Genomic DNA, 17,561 nt, shown 5'->3' with positions numbered 1-17,561 from the left:
TTTCCTTACCAACCATTTCCCACAAACGCCAAACCGAAAGTCTGTCCTAGAGTGGTACAGGACAATTAATGTAACCTCTAAATACATGGGCAAGAAAGCAGGCCTTCATTTTAAGAATGCTTTGGAGTACACTCAAATTCCACGGCTTCAGCAAAGTGGCTTCAACATGCTTTACTTCTATTAACGTACCAGCCTTGTGCGATGGTACATTTTAAACCTGTCTGCAAAACGTCTTAGTGCTATCACTATAGACCGCCCCCCCACCCCTTGCCTAATAAAGTATCATTATGGAGTGCCCACTGTCAGACCTAATTGATTTAAAAAACAAACAAACAAACAAGCACCCCCAGAATTATAAAGTCTTTGAACGTTTAAAAAGTTTGCCACGGTGGCTTCTGAATACTAATGAATATTCAAATTCATGGATACATACGCCTCAATATGTATTCAGTTCAAGTGTTCAACCTCCTGAGACCTAAGACGGTGAAAGATCGGACTACTTTCATGTACAGAACAATAAGAAGCGCACACACACACCGTTCAGCCTGGACTTACACCTCAGTGTCTTCATCCTCATCTGCACGATCCTTAAACTGGATTTCATCATCATCTTCAGGATCAAAGCCGTCTGTTTCACTAAGTTCGACTAAAAACACAGTAAGAGCATCCTCTTAAAAACACAAAATCAAGACGTTACTAGAGAAATTGCTGACTTAAAGAAATAATACTGGATTAAGACTAAAACACTGAACTGTACAAGAAACCGCTTGTAATCAATCTTCGATTCAACAGTTTCATTCCAAGAAAAAAATCTTCCTAACTGCAAACGTATCACAGAGAACAAACTCACAATGAAACCACTAGAAGAAGTTCGCTGACAAGAAAGTATTGACCTGATTCCCATTTATCTTAGTATTTCTTACACGGCCTAATAGTCATCAGAATCTTCGCTCTGACTAAAAAACACCTAACTTTATAATAAAATGCACTGTAACAGAATAACTAAAATTGCTATCATGTTCAAAATGTGAGTTTAGTATACTTCCTCTTTTTTGCTACTAGAAACATATTTTAATCTCTCCAAGCTTCCTAGAGGAAGAATAGAATACTTCTGTCCTTAAGAAATAAAAGTAAAACACTCTCCACACAACACCACAACGGTACTCTATTTACTAAGAAAAACTGAATGCGCCTCCATAAAAATCAATACCAGTACCATAACTGTTGTCATCGAGTAGCTGCAACCCGATATACTCTCTTAAGAGTTGCTTAGAAGAGGCATCCCTTTAACAATTCTTACGTATAAGTCTAGAGTCTGTAAACTTTTTCATTCCCCACCAAAAGAACATATTGTAGGAAGAGAATCCATTACTAAGTTGTTAATATACTGAAGTATTTAATACATACTTAAAGTGAAGTGGAGCATATATGTAAAAATACATTAGAGAGAGAGAATTCTGAAACATCTGCTTCACCTAAACACTAACTAGCCAACGCTATGAGAAGACAGGGAGATGTAAAAACTTTGATATTAACTACCGTATTCTGGAAGCTCTCCATAATCCTTCAGACTTCTGGCTTCATCTGCACTGTACTTTAAAATGACATCTGCTTTGTTATCCTTGGAGAAAAACAAGGAAAGATCAAAACTGGTTATGCAAAGAATCATCAGTTGTCTTGGAATATACTTTCAAATCAAACACACTTAAGTAAAACCTCACTATTCTCTCACCTTCCTTCACACACACACACACACACACACACACACACACACACACACACACACACACATCCTCATGACAAAGTTTGCATGCGTGACCAAATAAAGTATAGACTAGAAAAATGATGTATACAATGCACTGAATCAGAGTAAGAAAAGGAAATACAGGTGGTGGTGGTTTTGTAACGTTGTCCTTGTCCACACTCGAACGCTGTAGTTCAAAGTGAAAGTGGTAGTTTTACCCAAGAGAAACCTTTCTGTAACCCACAGTTCTTACAGGATCTTACTGATCCGAACTGTCTGTGGTCCTTTAGAAAGACACCTATGCCTTCCTAAAACCTGACGGGCTTGAAGTGAAGTCCTCGAGTGTTCATAAAGCTCTTCTGGGTGTTTCTGATGCAAATATGCCTGAGAAGTACTGCCCTAAAACTGTTCCCTTATCTCCATTTTAAAGAAGCTGAGCCACTGACAGAGGAAACAATTCTGAATGTGGACAATTAACCTAGAAAAGCCCTAAAGAAAGGCAACTGAAACTATCACAGTCATAAAACTGCAGTGTAATACAAACCAACCCTTCTCAAACTATAACGTGCACAGAAAACACGTAGCTATTGTGTTAAAACTCTGAGTGCAACTCAGTAGCTAATAACGTGCTAATATGGTGATTGCAGCCACGAAATTAAAAGACGCTTACTCCTTGGAAGGAAAGTTATGACCTACCTAGATAGCATATTCAAAAGCAGAGACATTACTTTGCCAACAAAGGTCCGTTTAGTCACGGCTATGGTTTTTCCAGTGGTCACGTGTGGATGCGAGAGTTGGACTGTGAAGACAGCTGAGCGCCGAAGAATCGATGCTTTTGAACTGTGGTGTCGGAGAAGACTCTTGAGAGTCCCTTGGACTGCACGGAGATACAACCAGTCCATTCTAAAGGATCTCAGCCCTGGGTGTTCTTTGGAAGGAATGATGCTAAAGCTGAAACTCCAGGACTCTGGCCACCTCATGCGAAGAGTTGACTCACTGGAAAAGACCCTGATGCTGGGAGGGATTGGGGGCAGGAGGAAAAGGGGACGACAGAGGATGAGGCGGCTGGACGGCATCACCGACTCCATGGACGTCGAGTTTGAGTGAACTCCGGGAGATGGTGATGGACAGGGAGGCCTGGCGTGCTGCGATTCATGGGCTCGCAACGAGCCGGACACGACTGAGCGACTGAACTGAACTGAACTGAACCGGACACCTCCACAGAGTGGGGATGCTGCTATTATCTTTACAGTATGATTTGAGTAACAAGGGTTTGTAATTATCCACAGCAGATTAAAAACCAGAAGAGCTGTTTGTGGCTCTCACTTTAAAGTTAGTGTTTTAATCCCTTAATGGATTAATATAACTCTGGTTGCACTGCCCATAAAACAAAGAATTAAACTGGGAACGAACGATTCTTCGATCCATTTCCGGGGTTATATGTAGTTAAACTGAAATAAATGGATACACGTTTACAGACAGCGTCTATGTTTCTGGTCATCACATAGAAAAAATGGAAAGGTTATACATGGATGATCGAGATCACAAAAACATACCAAGGGAAAAGATTCAGTGAAGTCCCAGGATATAAAATCAACATACAAACATCAGTTGTAGTGGTAATGTGTCCATAGTACCCAAAGTAATGTACGGGTTCCGGGTAATTCCTATAAAATTCAAGTAGCAGTTATTTTCAGAGACAAAGTTATATGGAACCATATATACACACAATCCTAACCGCCAAAGCCATCTTGAGGAAGAATAAAGCTGGAGGACACACACTTCCTGCTTTTCAAGCACAACTGTCCAAACAATATGGCACTGGCACTCCACCAGTAATGCAGATCCTGGAACAAAGCTGAGCCCTCAGAAATAAAATGTTTCAAAGACAGTCAACGAATACTTATGAACGGAAGCGAGATCACTGTGTAGAAAAGACGTCCTTCCCAATAAACGGGACTGGGGAAACAATACTTAACATAAAAGCGGACCCGTATCTTACACCAGAAACTACCTAAAATTACCCTGAAAGAGATCAGAGAGTTAAACACAGACCGGAAACCATAAAACTACTGCAAGAGAACACAGTGTAAAACCACCAAATGCTGCTCTTGCTCTCTGCTTTTGGGACAGGACACCAAACCCATAAGCAACACCAGCAAAACCTAGTAAGTGTAAACACTTCACACTAAATCGCTTTTGCACAGAAGAGGAAATTGTCAACAACAACTAACCAAGACAGTGTACTAGATCGGGAAAGATATTTGACCACTAAAGGGACTAACATCCAACGCAGATAAACCCTGCCATTGGCAACAACACGGATGAACCTGGAGAGCAGTGTGCTAAGAGAAACCAGCCACCCAGAGAAAGCGAACACTGCAGGACCTCATTTATATGTGGAATCAGGACTGAACACAAACTCATCAAAGTTCAGGGACGCTCCTAATCGCTCAGCTTTGAGTGACCTGGATTTTCTGCACAAGCCTGAAATGAAGAGAAGAACTATCAGTCGCCTGGCTGAGTGTCAAAGGTGTGCCCCAGCAAGCTCAGAGCCTACAAGGAGAGGCTGAGAGGCCTGCTGGTTTTTAATGAAACTTCAAACACGGGCTGTCTGTGACCGTATAAACAAGCATTCAGTGGCCACATGCAAGGAAAAGATACATGCCATACCCAATCTGTTTCCGCAATCACTCAGCAAACAACGGCAAGGAGAGAGAGAGAACGGGAGAAGAGATCTGGTCTCCCGTCTCACCACCTTATATGTGCATTTTCTAGTTTTCAGCAACAAAAACAACAAGAAACACGAGGCACACAGAGAAAAACGAGAAGGTGTTTGGTCACATGCCAGAAAATAAGTAGTCAATACAGAGCATGGCTGAGAAAGCCTAGAAGCTGGACTTCACAGAGATAGTACCTCAGGTCGCATTCATAAAAAGAAGGCAAGAAACAGTGTGCATAATGTTCTTTTGGTTGTGAACAATATTTCACTAGAGAATCAAGACAAACATATTCTTTAAGAGAAAACTAGTGGAGATAAAAAGCGGAGTAGCTGACTTCAAACTGTCTCTTTAATCACTGGGAGAACAATCACACCAGAAGACCAACAAGGAAACAGAACAGTGAAACTTGACAAATCAGGAAGTCTCAGGTATTTACAGGAAACATGACCTGATAACAGACTAGAGAGAGACAGCAATTATTTCACTCAAAATTTAGTGACGCACAAGCGACGGGTTTGACGCAGAAATCAAAAGGATTTCTGTCTCACAAGTCGTACGTACTCCAAACACTGAGATCATAGTGGGCAACTACCGAGTAGTTCTCTAAGTAGTCATCTCAGATTTATAACTTACACATTAGGAGACCTAGTCTCTGCCTTGCCTTTCTCGTACAAGCCAAAAAGAACCCCTTTTTTGGAGACAGAGGTTTTGCCTGACTTAATTGCATCGTCTACAGCAGGGACTTCTCAAACCTGGATTTGAGACCTTTAAATTTAAAACTCGTAACTGAGAACCCAATGTAAAATTACTTATTTTTTCTTTTAATGAGGGAGAATACTAATGAAAATCACTGTTATTACGCTACTGTTCTTATTTCAGCAAAGGTCATTTTACAAAATATTTAACAAGCAAAATGGGCAGAGTCCTCTGGTGGTCCAACGATAAGGACTCCAGGGCTTTCCTCGGCAGTATGCTGGGTTGAACCCCTGACTGAGGATCTAGGATCCCACAAGCCGCAGTGCCATCAAATATTAGAGAAAAAAAATGAAAGGAAAATGAATAATCTAGCCCTGTGAAATATATATCATAAGATACGAAGATAACTTCTCATTTTACCACAGAACACTGAAAACGTCAGCCTGCAGCATAATCCCTGAAAACCTAGCACAGAGCCTTGGATACACCTGGGCTTAAAAATTTACACAAGAGCTAACACCTATCCTACTCACACTCTTCCAGAAAATTGCGGAGGAAGGCAAACTTCCAAACTCATCCTATGAGGCCACCGTCACCCTAGTACCAAAACCTGACAAAGATGCCATAAAAACAGAAAACTACAGGCCCATATCACTGATGAACATAGATGCAAAAAGCCTTAACAAAATTCTAGCAATCAGAATCCAACAACACATTAAAAAGATCACACACCATGACCAAGTGGCCTTTATCCCAGCGACGCAAGGATTCTTCCATATCCGCAAATCAATCAGTGTAATTCACCGCATTAACAAATTGAAAAATAAAAGCCATATGATTATCTCAATAGATGCAGAGAAGGCCTTTGACAAAATTCAACATCCATTTATGATAAAAGCTCTCCAGAAAGCAGGAATAGAAGGAACATACCTCAACATAATAAAAGCTATATACGACAAACCCACAGCAAACATTATCCTCAATGGTGAAAAATTGAAAGCATTTCCCCTAAAGTCAGGAACAAGACAAGGGTGCCCACTTTCACCGCTACTATTCAACACAGTTCTGGAAGTTCTGGCCACAGCAATCAGAGCAGAAAAAGAAATAGAAGGAGTCCAGATTGGAAAAGAAGAAGTAAAACTCTCACTGTTTGCAGATGACATGCTCCTCTACACAGAAAACCCTAAAGACTCCACCAGAAAATTACTAGAGCTAAGCAGTGAATATAGCAAAGTTGCAGGATACAAAATCAACACACAGAAATCGCTGGCATTCCTGGACACTAATAATGAGAAAGTAGAAAAGGAAACAATTCCGTTCACCATTGCAACGAAAAGAATAAAATACTTAGGAATATACCTACCTAAAGAAACTAAAGACCTATATATAGAAAACTATAAAACACTGGTGAAAGAAATCAAAGAGGACACTAATAGATGGAGAAATATGCCATGTTCATGGATCGGAAGACTCAATGGAGTGAAAATGAGTATACTACTCAAAGCAATCGACCGATTCAATGCAATCCCTATCAAGCTACCAGCGGTATTTTTCACAGAGCTAGAACAAATAATTTCACAATTTGTATGGAAATACAAAAAACCTCGAATAGCCAAAGCAATCTTGAGAAAGAAGAATGGAACTGGAGGAATCAGCCTGCCTGACTTCATGCTCTACTACAAAGCCACAGTCATCAAGACAGTATGGTACTGGCACAAAGACAGAAATGTGGATCCGTGGAACAAAATAGAAAGCCCAGAGATAAATCCATGCACCGATGGACACCTTATCTTTGACAAAGGAGGCAAGAGTATACAATGGAGAAAAGACAATCTCTTTAACAAGCGGTGCTGGGAAAACTGGTCAACCACGTGTAAAAGAATGAAACCAGATCACTTTCTAACACCACACACAAAAATATACTCAAAATGGATTAAAGATCTAAACCTAAGACCAGAAACTGTAAAACCCCGCGAGGAGAACATAGGAAAAACACTCTCCGACATAAACCACAGCAGGATCCTCTGTGATCCACCTCCCAGAATTCTGGAAATAAAAGCAAAAATAAACAAATGGGATCTAGTTAAAATTAAAAGCTTCTGCACAACAAAGGAAACTGTAAGTAAGGTGAAAACACCGCCTTCTGAATGGGAGAAAACAATAGCAACTGAAGCAACTGACAAACAACTAATCTCAAAAATACACGAGCAACTTATGCAGCTCAATTCCAGAAAAACAAACGACCCAATCAAAACATGGGCCTAAGATCTAAATAGACATTTCTCCAAAGAAGACATACGGACGGCTAACAAACACATGAAAAGATGCTCAACACCACTCATTACCAGAGAAATGTAAATCAAGACCACAATGGGGTACCATTTCACACCAGTCAGAATGGCCTTGATCCAAAAGTCTGCAAGCAATAAATGCTGGAGAGGGTGTGCAGAAACGGGAACCCTCTTACACTGTTGGTGGGAATGCAAACTAGGACAGCCACTATGGAGAACAGTGTGGAGAGTCCTTAAAAAACTGGAAATTGAACTGCCCTGTGACCCAGCAATCCCACCGCTGGGCATACACACCGAGGAAACCAGAACTGAAAGACACATGTGTACCCCAATGTTCACCGCAGCACTGTTTATAATAGCCAGGACATGGAAGCAACCTAGATGTCCATCAGCAGGCGAATGGATAAGAACGCTGTGGTACATATCCACAATGGAGTATTACTCAGCCATTAAAAAGAATACATTTGAATCCATTCTAATGAGGTGGATGAAACTGGAGCCGATTATACAGAGTGAAGTAAGCCAGAAAGAAAAACACCAATACGGTATTCTAACACACATATATGGAATTTACAAAGATGGTAATGATGACCCTGTACGTGAGACAGCAAAGGAGACACAGATGTGTGGAGCGGACTTTTGGACTCTGTGGGAGAGGGAGAGGGTGGGATGATTTGGGAGAATGGCATTGAAACATGTATACTATCATGTAAGAAACGAATCGCCAGTCCAGGTTCGATGCATGATACTGGATGCTTGCGGCTGGTGCACTGGGATGACCCAGAGAGATGTTATGGGGAGTGAGGTGGGGGCGAGGGGGGGGGGGGAGGGGGCTCCAAGATTGGGAACTCATGTATATCCGTGGCGGATTCATGTCAATGTACGGCAAAACCAATACAGTATTGTAAAGTAAAAAGTTTTTAAAAACTTAATTAAAGTAAATAAATAAGTAAACTATGAAAAAAAATAATAAAGGAGGACAGAAGGATGAGCTGTAGCATCTATCCGAAATTATAAGAGAATATTTATTACTTACTGTATTTAAAATAAAGAAAGAAACAACCAGTCTTCCCAAAAATCACATGCACCATCAGTCAGCCAGAATCCTATCATCTTAAACATCGTGGATCATGACAAATTTTGATGCCAGGAGGATGACAACCATAACTGGCTAGAACTGGCGAGAAGATGCATTTTACTGCATCATCTGAATACTGATATCGATGATTCCTATATTCAAGAACATTATAAATTCAGCTGTAATTGTTACCTGGTAGTCTCGGAGACCAATCAGTATAATATCTGAGGTATTTATCCAAACCTATTGAAAAAAACAACAACAACAACTCACGGTCTGTTACGTGTAAAACGCAAACAACAGTGTTTGACGTAAAGCCATACGTAATACAGAAGATACAATTCCTTCGGTACATGAAAAGTATCTAGTAATAATTACGGCGAAACTACAGATGCGTGTGTGTGTCATGTGTGCATGTGGATGTATCTGTGTATTATCTGTGTGAGTGCTCATGCCTATGAGGCACAGTTTAGTTATAGATGCTTACCGTATAGTAATCGAAAACTAAAGCTAGGCAGTTCAGTTTGGGTCCAATTTTCTAATTTAGGATATTACAATATATAACAATTTCACTTCAATTAAAGTCTTTAACTTTACAAAAGCGTAGTTCTTTGTCACATGAATCACTTTAATTCACAGATCGCTCTGGACATTTTTCATTCTTTCAAACAAATGAAAATAAGTCATATACACACATATAGCCATCTAGTAACCAATCGACATCGATTCAGGCCCCTAAATCACTAACTGGAAAAGAATGACTCAACAGAACAAAACTGCTTTTCAATCCAAAAAATTACGGTTGAAGGAACTTTTAAACAATATGATCAATCAATGTGCCAAAACTACTAAATAAGGTGCTTTATTACGTTCCGAACACCACATTTAGCTGTTCCCACAAAGCAAAGTCTTACCCAGGACCATACACTGGATTTAATTAGCAACGAGACTCCTTTTGTCTTAAAAATAATTTTCAGCTGTTTCATTTTTCTTTCTTTCTTTCACGGCTTAACATTTTTGTTAAGAGTCTAGGCCATGTGTTTCATACACGGAATCTGTCTGTTTCCCCAAGAGCAAACATCTCTGGCATACGTCCAGCCTAGGCGTCACAAATCATTCTTTCTAAATCTAAGTCCAATCACGAAAGTTATCGAGGATTTTCTAGTTTTATGCATTTATACTGCCTTATCAATCACCGTTTTTGAAGTCTGCAAGAATTCACCAAGTTCACTCACTTGGAAGCACAGATAAATGTCTTAAAGGTAACTTCTGTACTAAAGGAAAACAGATCTCCAACACTGACCTGTTTCCTCAAGCTTCCTCGGATACGACATATCCGTGTCACTCCATCAAAACACATTGCTTCCAATCGTGCATTTCCCAACATCTTGGTTACCTGAGCATATTCTTAGGAAGGGGCAAAAAAAGAAGAAAGCAAAACAAAACCGTAAACTACTGTTCAATTTTTCTTAAAACGCCAACACTTGTTCTTAGGTTGGTAAGGTCACTTTTAGTGCTAACTTTAGACCAAACCAAGATTTAAAAAAGAACAAAATGTTCAAGTAGTAGAACAAGTGAGAGCTGTCTCAAGGTGACGTGTATTAATTTTATCCGCAAAAAGGAGAAAACTCTTAATCTCTCAAACAATGGCTATAGTCTCTTCCAGCTACACCTTTGCATTTAGCCTCTTGTTTTTAGAGCAAGGAAAAGTTGACAGAAGTGAAGCAGTTACTCCAAAATCACAAATGTTATTTCCACGAGAAGATACCTGCTGCTGGGAATGTTTATCTACTGATTTGAGAAAATCAGTTCAGTCTTGGTCTTCATGACTGCATGCTCTACCTTTGGACATCAAAGCGGCTCACTTCAGACTGCACCCTAAACGCTGACTTAGCAACCTCTCACGCTGAGTATTCGCAAAATCTCGGCTCTCCTTTCCCTCATTAACTCTACTGATAATCAACTGATCAGTCGGCTGATCATTAACAAACTTTTGCTTGGGAACACGTTGATGCTTTTTCTAAAGTTCTTAAAATGGTATTTCAAGGTAAAGCGTCAAATGTTTAAAGACAATTATATCTAAGCATAGTCAAGAGGCCACCTGATTCTACTGTCACTTGAAAACACTGACGTACGCATTAGCCAGTACGGGACCATGTCTTCTGGACTGAAATGACAAAAGCGGGCATCAGAATAAAGAGAAAGAAACAGGTAGTTAGTATAAAGCCGGTACAGTACTACATTTGTTGTTGTTGTTGTTTTTAACCGAGGACTAACATCAAAGTGACATCCACCGCAGCCACGAAATTAAAAGGCACCTGCTCCTTGAACTTTCAGGTATGACATAACTCACATCCAATCCCTGATGATTATACAGTGGAAGTGAGAAATAGATTTAAGGGACTAGATCTGACAGACAGAGTGCCTGATGAACTATACAGGAGACGGGAGCAAGGGACACTGCGCAGGAGACGGGAGCAAGGCCATCCCCCAAGAAAAAGGACTGCAAAAAAGCAAAATGGCTGTCCCATGGAGGCCTCGCAGGATAGCTGTGAAAAGAAGAGACGTGAAAAGCAAAGGAGTGAAGGAAAGATACACCCATTTGTATGCAGAGTTCCAAAGAATAGCAAGGAGAGATAAGAAAGCCTTCCTTGGTGATCAGTGCCGTGAAAGAGAGGAAAACAATAGAATGGGAAAGATATCAAGGGAACACTGCATGCGAAGATGGGCTCCAGAAAAGGCAGAAACTGTATGGACCTAACAGAAGCAGAAGACAGTAAGGAGAGGTGGCAAAAATACACAGAAGAACTGTACAAAACAAGATCTGCCCGACCCAGATAATCACCATGGAGTGACCACTCACCTGGAGCCAGACATCCTGGAATGTGAAGTCAAGTGGGCCCTTAGGGAGCATCACTAGGAACAAAGCTGGCGGAGGTGATGGAATTCCAGCTGGGCTACTTCAAATCCTCAAAGATGATGCTGTGAAAGTGCTGCCCTCAATATACCAGCAACTTTGGAAAACACAGCAGTGGCCACGGGCCTGGAAAAGTCAGTTTTCACTCCAGTTCCAAAGGAAGGCAATGCCAAACAACGCTCAAACGACCGCACTATTGTACTCGTCTCACACGCTAGCAAAGCAATGCTCAAAATTCTCCAAGCCAGGCTTCAGCAATGCATGAACCGTGAAATTCCAGATGTTCAAGCAGGTTTTACAAACGGCAGAGGAACCCGAATCAAGTTGCCAACATCCGCTGAATCATGCAAAAAGCAAGAGAGTTCCAGAAAAACATCTATTTCTGCTTTGCTGACTGTGCCAGAGCCTTTGACTGCGGGGATCCCACTGAACTGTGGACAATTCTGAAGGAGATGGGAATACCAGACCACCTGACCTGCCTCTTGAGAAAGCTGTATGCAGGTCAGGAAGCAACAGTTAGAGCTGGATACGGAACAACAGACTGCTTCCAAGTAGGAAAGGGAGCACATCTAGGCTGCACATTGTCACCCTGCTTATTGAACTTACGTGCAGATCACATCATGAGAAACACTGGGCTGGATGAAGCACAGGCTGGAATCAAGACTGCCGGGAGAAAATTCTATAAACTCAGATATGCTCATGACACCACCACTGACGAAAGATCCTCTCTAAGAAAGTGAAAGGAGAGAGTGAAAAGGTTGGCTTCAAGCTAAACATTCAGAAAACCAAGATCACGGCATCCCGTCCCATCACTTCATGGCAAATACACGGGGAACAGTGGAAACAGTGGCTGACTTTATTGCGGGGGGCTCAAAAATCACTGCACATGGCGACTGCAACCATGAAATAAAAAGACACTTGCTCCTTGGATGGAAAGTTACAACCAACCTAGACAGCGTATTAAAAAGCAGAGGCACTACTTTGCCGACAAAGGTCCGTCTAGGCAAGGCTGTGGCTTTTCCAGGAGTCATGTACGGATGTGAGAGAGAGGGCGGTAAAGAAAGCTGGGTGCTGAAGGACTGATGCTTTTGCACTGTGGTGTTGGAGAAGAGTTGTGAGAGTCCCTCGCACTGCAAGGAGATCCAAGCAGTCCATCCTGAAGGAGACAGATCAGTCCTGGGTGTGCACTGGAAAGACTGATGTTGAAGCTGAAACTCCCAACATTTTGGCCACCTGATGGGCCGAGCTGACTCATTTGCAAAGACCCTGATGCTGGGGAAGACTGAGGGCAGGAGGAGAAGGGAACGACAGAGGATGAGATGGTTGGATGGCATCACCGACTCTAACGGACGGGAGTTCGCGTACACTCCGGAGTTGGTGATGGACAGGGAGGCCTGGGGTGCTGCAGTCCACGGGGTCGCAAAGAGTCGGACTCGACTGAGCGACTGAACTGAACTGAACCGCTCCTTGGAAGAAAAGCTATGACGACAAAGGTCAGTATAATCAAAGCTCTGGTTCTTCCCGTAGTTACATATGGATGCGAAAGTCGGGACCATAAAGAAGGCTGAACTGTTGAAGAGCTGGAGTTTTTCAACTGTAGCGCTGGACAAGACTCTTGAGAGGCCCCTGGACAGCAAGGAGATCAAACCAGTCAATCCTAAAGGAGATCTACCCTGAATATTCAGTGCGAGGACTGCTGCCGAAGCTCCAGTACTTTGGCCACCTGATGCAAAGGGTCAGCTGCAAGGAGACCCTCAGGCAGGGAAAGCAGGAGGGCAAGAGAAGAGGACAACAGAAGATGAGACGGTTGGGCGGTATCACAGGATTCAAGGGACACGAGTCTGAGCAAACGCAAGGCTACCGTAAGGACAGGGAACCCTGGTGTACTGTGTCGTTCATGGGGTCCTGCAGGGTCACAGACATGGCTTAGTGGCTGAAAAACAACAACTCCTCCAAAGAGATCCTAGGCTAATCTGTCGTTATCCTGAAAGGTAAACGGGATTCAAACTATGGAGAGTCCCTTGGATCACAGGCCATCAGTCCAGCTTGGTACTCCGGACTGCTACACAGGAGAAAAGAACAAAGAAAAAGAAAACGATCATTTAAAACCTGGCCCTGAAAACAGACTGCTAATGTAAGGAAAAAATATGAAGGCCAACGACCAGCTTATCTTTAGCCACACATCATGTTTCAAATAATTAATAAAAATCTTTGGGTGTCTCCCTGAGCGTGTGTGTGTGTGTGTGTGTGTGTGTGTGTGTGTGTAGTGACTTGCACTGTGCAGGAATAACTACATGGCTCTGTTATGAAGTGCTGGAAATTACTGAAACAAATGGCCAGCTCAATAACAGAGAACAGAACTGTCAATTCAGAGAAAAGTATACATTTGAACTGAGCAATACGTTAACCTCAACTCATCTCAGCATCCACATAGGGCTACTGGCTATTCCAAATCACAGGTCTGCCCGGTGGCTCAGCCATGAAGAATCCACCTGCAGACGCAAGAGACAAAGGGGACACACACTAGACTTCCGGGCCAGGATGATCCCGTGGAGAAGCAAATGGCAACACACTCCAGTACTCTTCCCTGGAGAATCCCATGGACACAGCAGCCAGGTGGGCTACAGTCCACGAGATCGCTAAAGAGTGAGACGTGCCTAAGCGCCAAGCAACAGGGCTAGAAAAAAGTACTTCTTCGGTAAGCTTAAATATCTTGAAACCGTGCTAATGGAGTTACATACGAGAAAGGCTTCGCTCTTAGAGGATGATATAATTAGGGCGAAAAACCGTAACTGTATGTAACTAGACCTGCCTACAGGAAAGTGTAAAACGGTAGGAGGAAACTGTGCGTGTTCCGAAAGAAAGCACAGGGAAAAAAACATTAAAGATTAGGGAGTGAGTAAAAACATACGGGAGTTGTACTCATATTTCAGCTCCTCTGTGGGGCTTAGCTATCCATTAAAGGGAAAAAAGGAAGTGTTTCAGTCAATTATTTTACTCTTATTTTAGTCTGCACTTACTCAAATAAGAGATAGTCAATTACTCAGTGACTTTATTAAACACACTCATGCGCTAGTGACACTGGAGTACTGAGGGGCTGAGGTCTTGGCATAGATTTCTCATAGCCTACTGAAAAATATTACAAGAGTAGGGGATTTTCAATGTTGGCAGCCAGGCTTGCCCCGCTCTCAACACTACGATTCACCGTCATTTATACCACGTTTCTCCTCAGAATCGAAACAGGACACCTTGTTTACACATGCCACATTAAGCCTGCAGGAAAAATAGTGTAAAGTGAATTATTTAATACAGAAATTCTGGAAAACGTAGGGCACTGGAATTGGGGAAAAGCTGGAGATACGAGGGGCTTCTGTGTGGCTCAGTGGTAGGGAATCCACCCGCCAATACAGCAGATCCCGGTTTGATCCCTGGTCCAGGATGAACCCACATGCCTCCAAAAAGACTGAGCCCTTGTGCCACAGCTACCGAGCCTGTGCTCTACAGCCTAGAAGCCGCAACTGCTGTGCCCACATGCTGCAACTACTAAAGCCCGGTCTCCCCAGAGCCTCTGTTCCGCAAGTCGAGAGAACACCCGGTTGAGAAACCTGTGCATTGCAACTACAGAGTAGCCCCCCTCCCCACAACTAAAGAAATCCCGTGCACAGTAAGGAAGGCCCAGCATAGCGCCATCCCCCCACCCCCACCAAAGAAAACCCACATAAACAAATAAAATCATTCAAATTAAAAAAAAAAAAAAAGGAGTTATGAGACAACTCCTCAGGACTATGACTAACGTATGTTACAGATTAAACTCTGAAATTCACATTACTAGAAAAGGTATAAATAACCAAATTATTCTTACCTTGCCCATCTTCTTTAAAGACCAGGTCTCCTTTTTCATATTCGTTCTTCTTCTTACCCTTGCGTCTATTTCTGCCTCCTTTCCCTAAGTGATTGAAAAGTGAATAAAAATTGAAATCTAATTATCTGTATAACAGTTTACAAACTCAACTATGAAACAAGCTCACATAAGCTTTTACACTTTATGAAAACACAGGGAAACAAACAGGTTATCATTTAAATAGCAGTAAAATATCAACAGACCTCAAAAGAGATTTACAATTTAACCTAATTTGCTTTCTGGTTAGCCCCTTACAAATTGCCAATGGCTGTCTTCTAAATGCCTTACCAGATAATAATATTATCAACCACATAACCCATGACCAGAGATCACCATTAGCATTTTTATTATCCATGCTTTCCAGTTAAACCTGGATTCTATACCTTCTCTTCCACTATTTATTTTCAAATAAAAAATCCAAGACTAGTCCATGTATTTGTAAAGGAATGAAAACCGAAAAATCATACGTAGGACTGTCTTCAGTTTGGCATGAGAGTTAGCCGCTGCTTTAAAAGTCCCGCAGAAGGAAGATGGGAGATACCCAAGGCTGGAGGGAAGCCTAGGAAGATAACATTAACAAAAGTGTACTGAACATCTATTAAGCACCAAGCTGTAGTAGGTGAACATTCATAAGGTCAGTCCTGTTCTCTTTAGAATGCACAGTCTAACGTGGGCATCTGAAACTTCATTCTTAGAAGCAGAGGAGGAAACAAGGAACGTATGCAAATGTACACTCATTTGTAAGCTAAAAGTGAATTATATAGATTAGAAAAAAAATCAGCAGAAAGGCTGTGCCAGTCGGTCTGGGGACTCTAGAGAGCACTGAGCTGAAAGGCAAAGAAGTGTGCCCGGAATATGGCAAAGGTTAAGGAAGCCTTGAGAGCTAAAAGGAAGTGCCAGGAATGAATAAGGAAGAGAGGTTTGTTGTAGAGTGTGAAATGTGGTGCTATTCTGAAGGCAGTATTCTCATTCCTTGCACTTAACAGTTTTCCAGGAGGCATTACAAGGACATTAACATGACACAAGCAGAACTCAGGGCTGTAAAAAGGAGAATTCAATGAATGACCGTCCCAGTGCCCTGCTTCAGTTAGCTTGAAAGAAAGTGAAAGTGAAGTTGCTCAGCCGTGTCCGTCTCCCACGCTTTGCGACCCCATGGACTGTAGCCTACCAGCCTCCTCTGTCCATGGGATTTTCCGGGCAACAGTACTGGAGGGGATTGCCATTTCCTTCTCCAGGGGATCTTCCTGACTCAGGGATCGAACCCTGGTCTCCCGCATCACAGACAGACGATTCACCGTTTGAGCCAGTGCCGTTTTGGAAGTTACAAGTAAAGTTATTGTCAAATCTGATTATTTGTGACCTGTCTGCCTCAGAATAAGGATAAGCAGAAATACATAGTGCCAGCATCTATTTTATGAGAAAAGAAGGCTGAACACGCTGGGATATTGCCTGCCTTCTAAAGAAGGTTTTAAGGTTTGCCACGGTGAAAGTGAGAGGTAGAAGAAAGTAAACCGGCAGTCATGAACCTAGACGTGCGACAATGTTTTAGCTTCGTGTTTGCAAAGAAGCAGTATTTTCACCAGTAGTCAGCTGTCCGCAAAGTAAACTGCTGACAAATAGTTAACGGACCCAAAAGAAAGAATCAGTGTCTCGTAAACAACCGCTAAAGGAGAGTCCTGGGAAGGGATGAAGGCCGGAGGGGCGAAGCCTGGGCTGCCCGAAAGTAGGCTTCTTCCAGTTTACTAACGCGCCTGCAGTTAAACTGGCATGAATCCGAAACTAATCGAGGTTTACCCTCCCTGTGAAATTGACAAAAAGGGAGAGGAAATTATACCGCTATGTGAACCGAGCGGGAGGAGGCAGGAGCGGCTTCTCGCTCCTATGTGGACTGTGCAGTCCGGCTCAAAGACATCAGCCAACCACAAGAAGCAGGAACTACCAGTGAGGGCGGCTGAGCAATCGGTGGTTCCCCGAAACCCAGTCATTACCTTTATTCTTGGGCATAGCCGTAGCCGCAGGCTCACTGTTTCCACGCAGCTTCCCGTGCGGCTGCCGCTGCCGCTGCCAGGTAATCCTCTGAGGCTTCCGAGGAACTAAGTTACACTCTCCGAACTGAGAACTCAGGAGACAAAGGCACGCGGCCTCGCTTAGCAGCAGCAAAATGGCGACCCGGCTGGTGTCACGGGGTTAACGTCACTTTCCTCGCGCATG

At 42.5% G+C, this 17,561-nt stretch overlaps 1 protein-coding gene across 1 annotated transcript; it reads right to left on the bottom strand.

The window, feature by feature from the left end:
- Nucleotides 1-551: 551 nt before the first annotated feature.
- On the bottom strand, nucleotides 552-17,354 carry LOC128071034 (eukaryotic translation initiation factor 1A-like). Its single transcript, XM_052664025.1, has 6 exons — nucleotides 17,339-17,354; nucleotides 15,312-15,395; nucleotides 9,836-9,939; nucleotides 8,725-8,775; nucleotides 1,540-1,621; nucleotides 552-646 (listed from the first exon to the last, which is right to left on the bottom strand). The coding sequence occupies exons 1-6, from the start codon at nucleotides 17,352-17,354 to the stop codon at nucleotides 552-554; spliced, it is 432 nt and encodes a 143-aa protein (XP_052519985.1).
- Nucleotides 17,355-17,561: the final 207 nt, after the last annotated feature.

Source organism: Budorcas taxicolor, chromosome Y (genome assembly GCF_023091745.1).
Source record: "Budorcas taxicolor isolate Tak-1 chromosome Y, Takin1.1, whole genome shotgun sequence".
NCBI lineage: Eukaryota > Metazoa > Chordata > Mammalia > Artiodactyla > Bovidae > Budorcas > Budorcas taxicolor.
This window is presented reverse-complemented; position numbering and strand designations above follow the sequence as displayed.

Bases quoted from the DNA above. Each gene is read 5' to 3' on its own strand.
- LOC128071034 (XM_052664025.1), bottom strand. The intron at 8,776-9,835 runs GTCAGTGTTGGA...TTTTTTCAATAG, and splicing joins GAGGAAGCTTGAGGAAACAG to GTTTGGATAAATACCTCAGA. The intron at 647-1,539 runs GTAGTTAATATC...CTGTGTTTTTAG, and splicing joins TGGAGAGCTTCCAGAATACG to TCGAACTTAGTGAAACAGAC.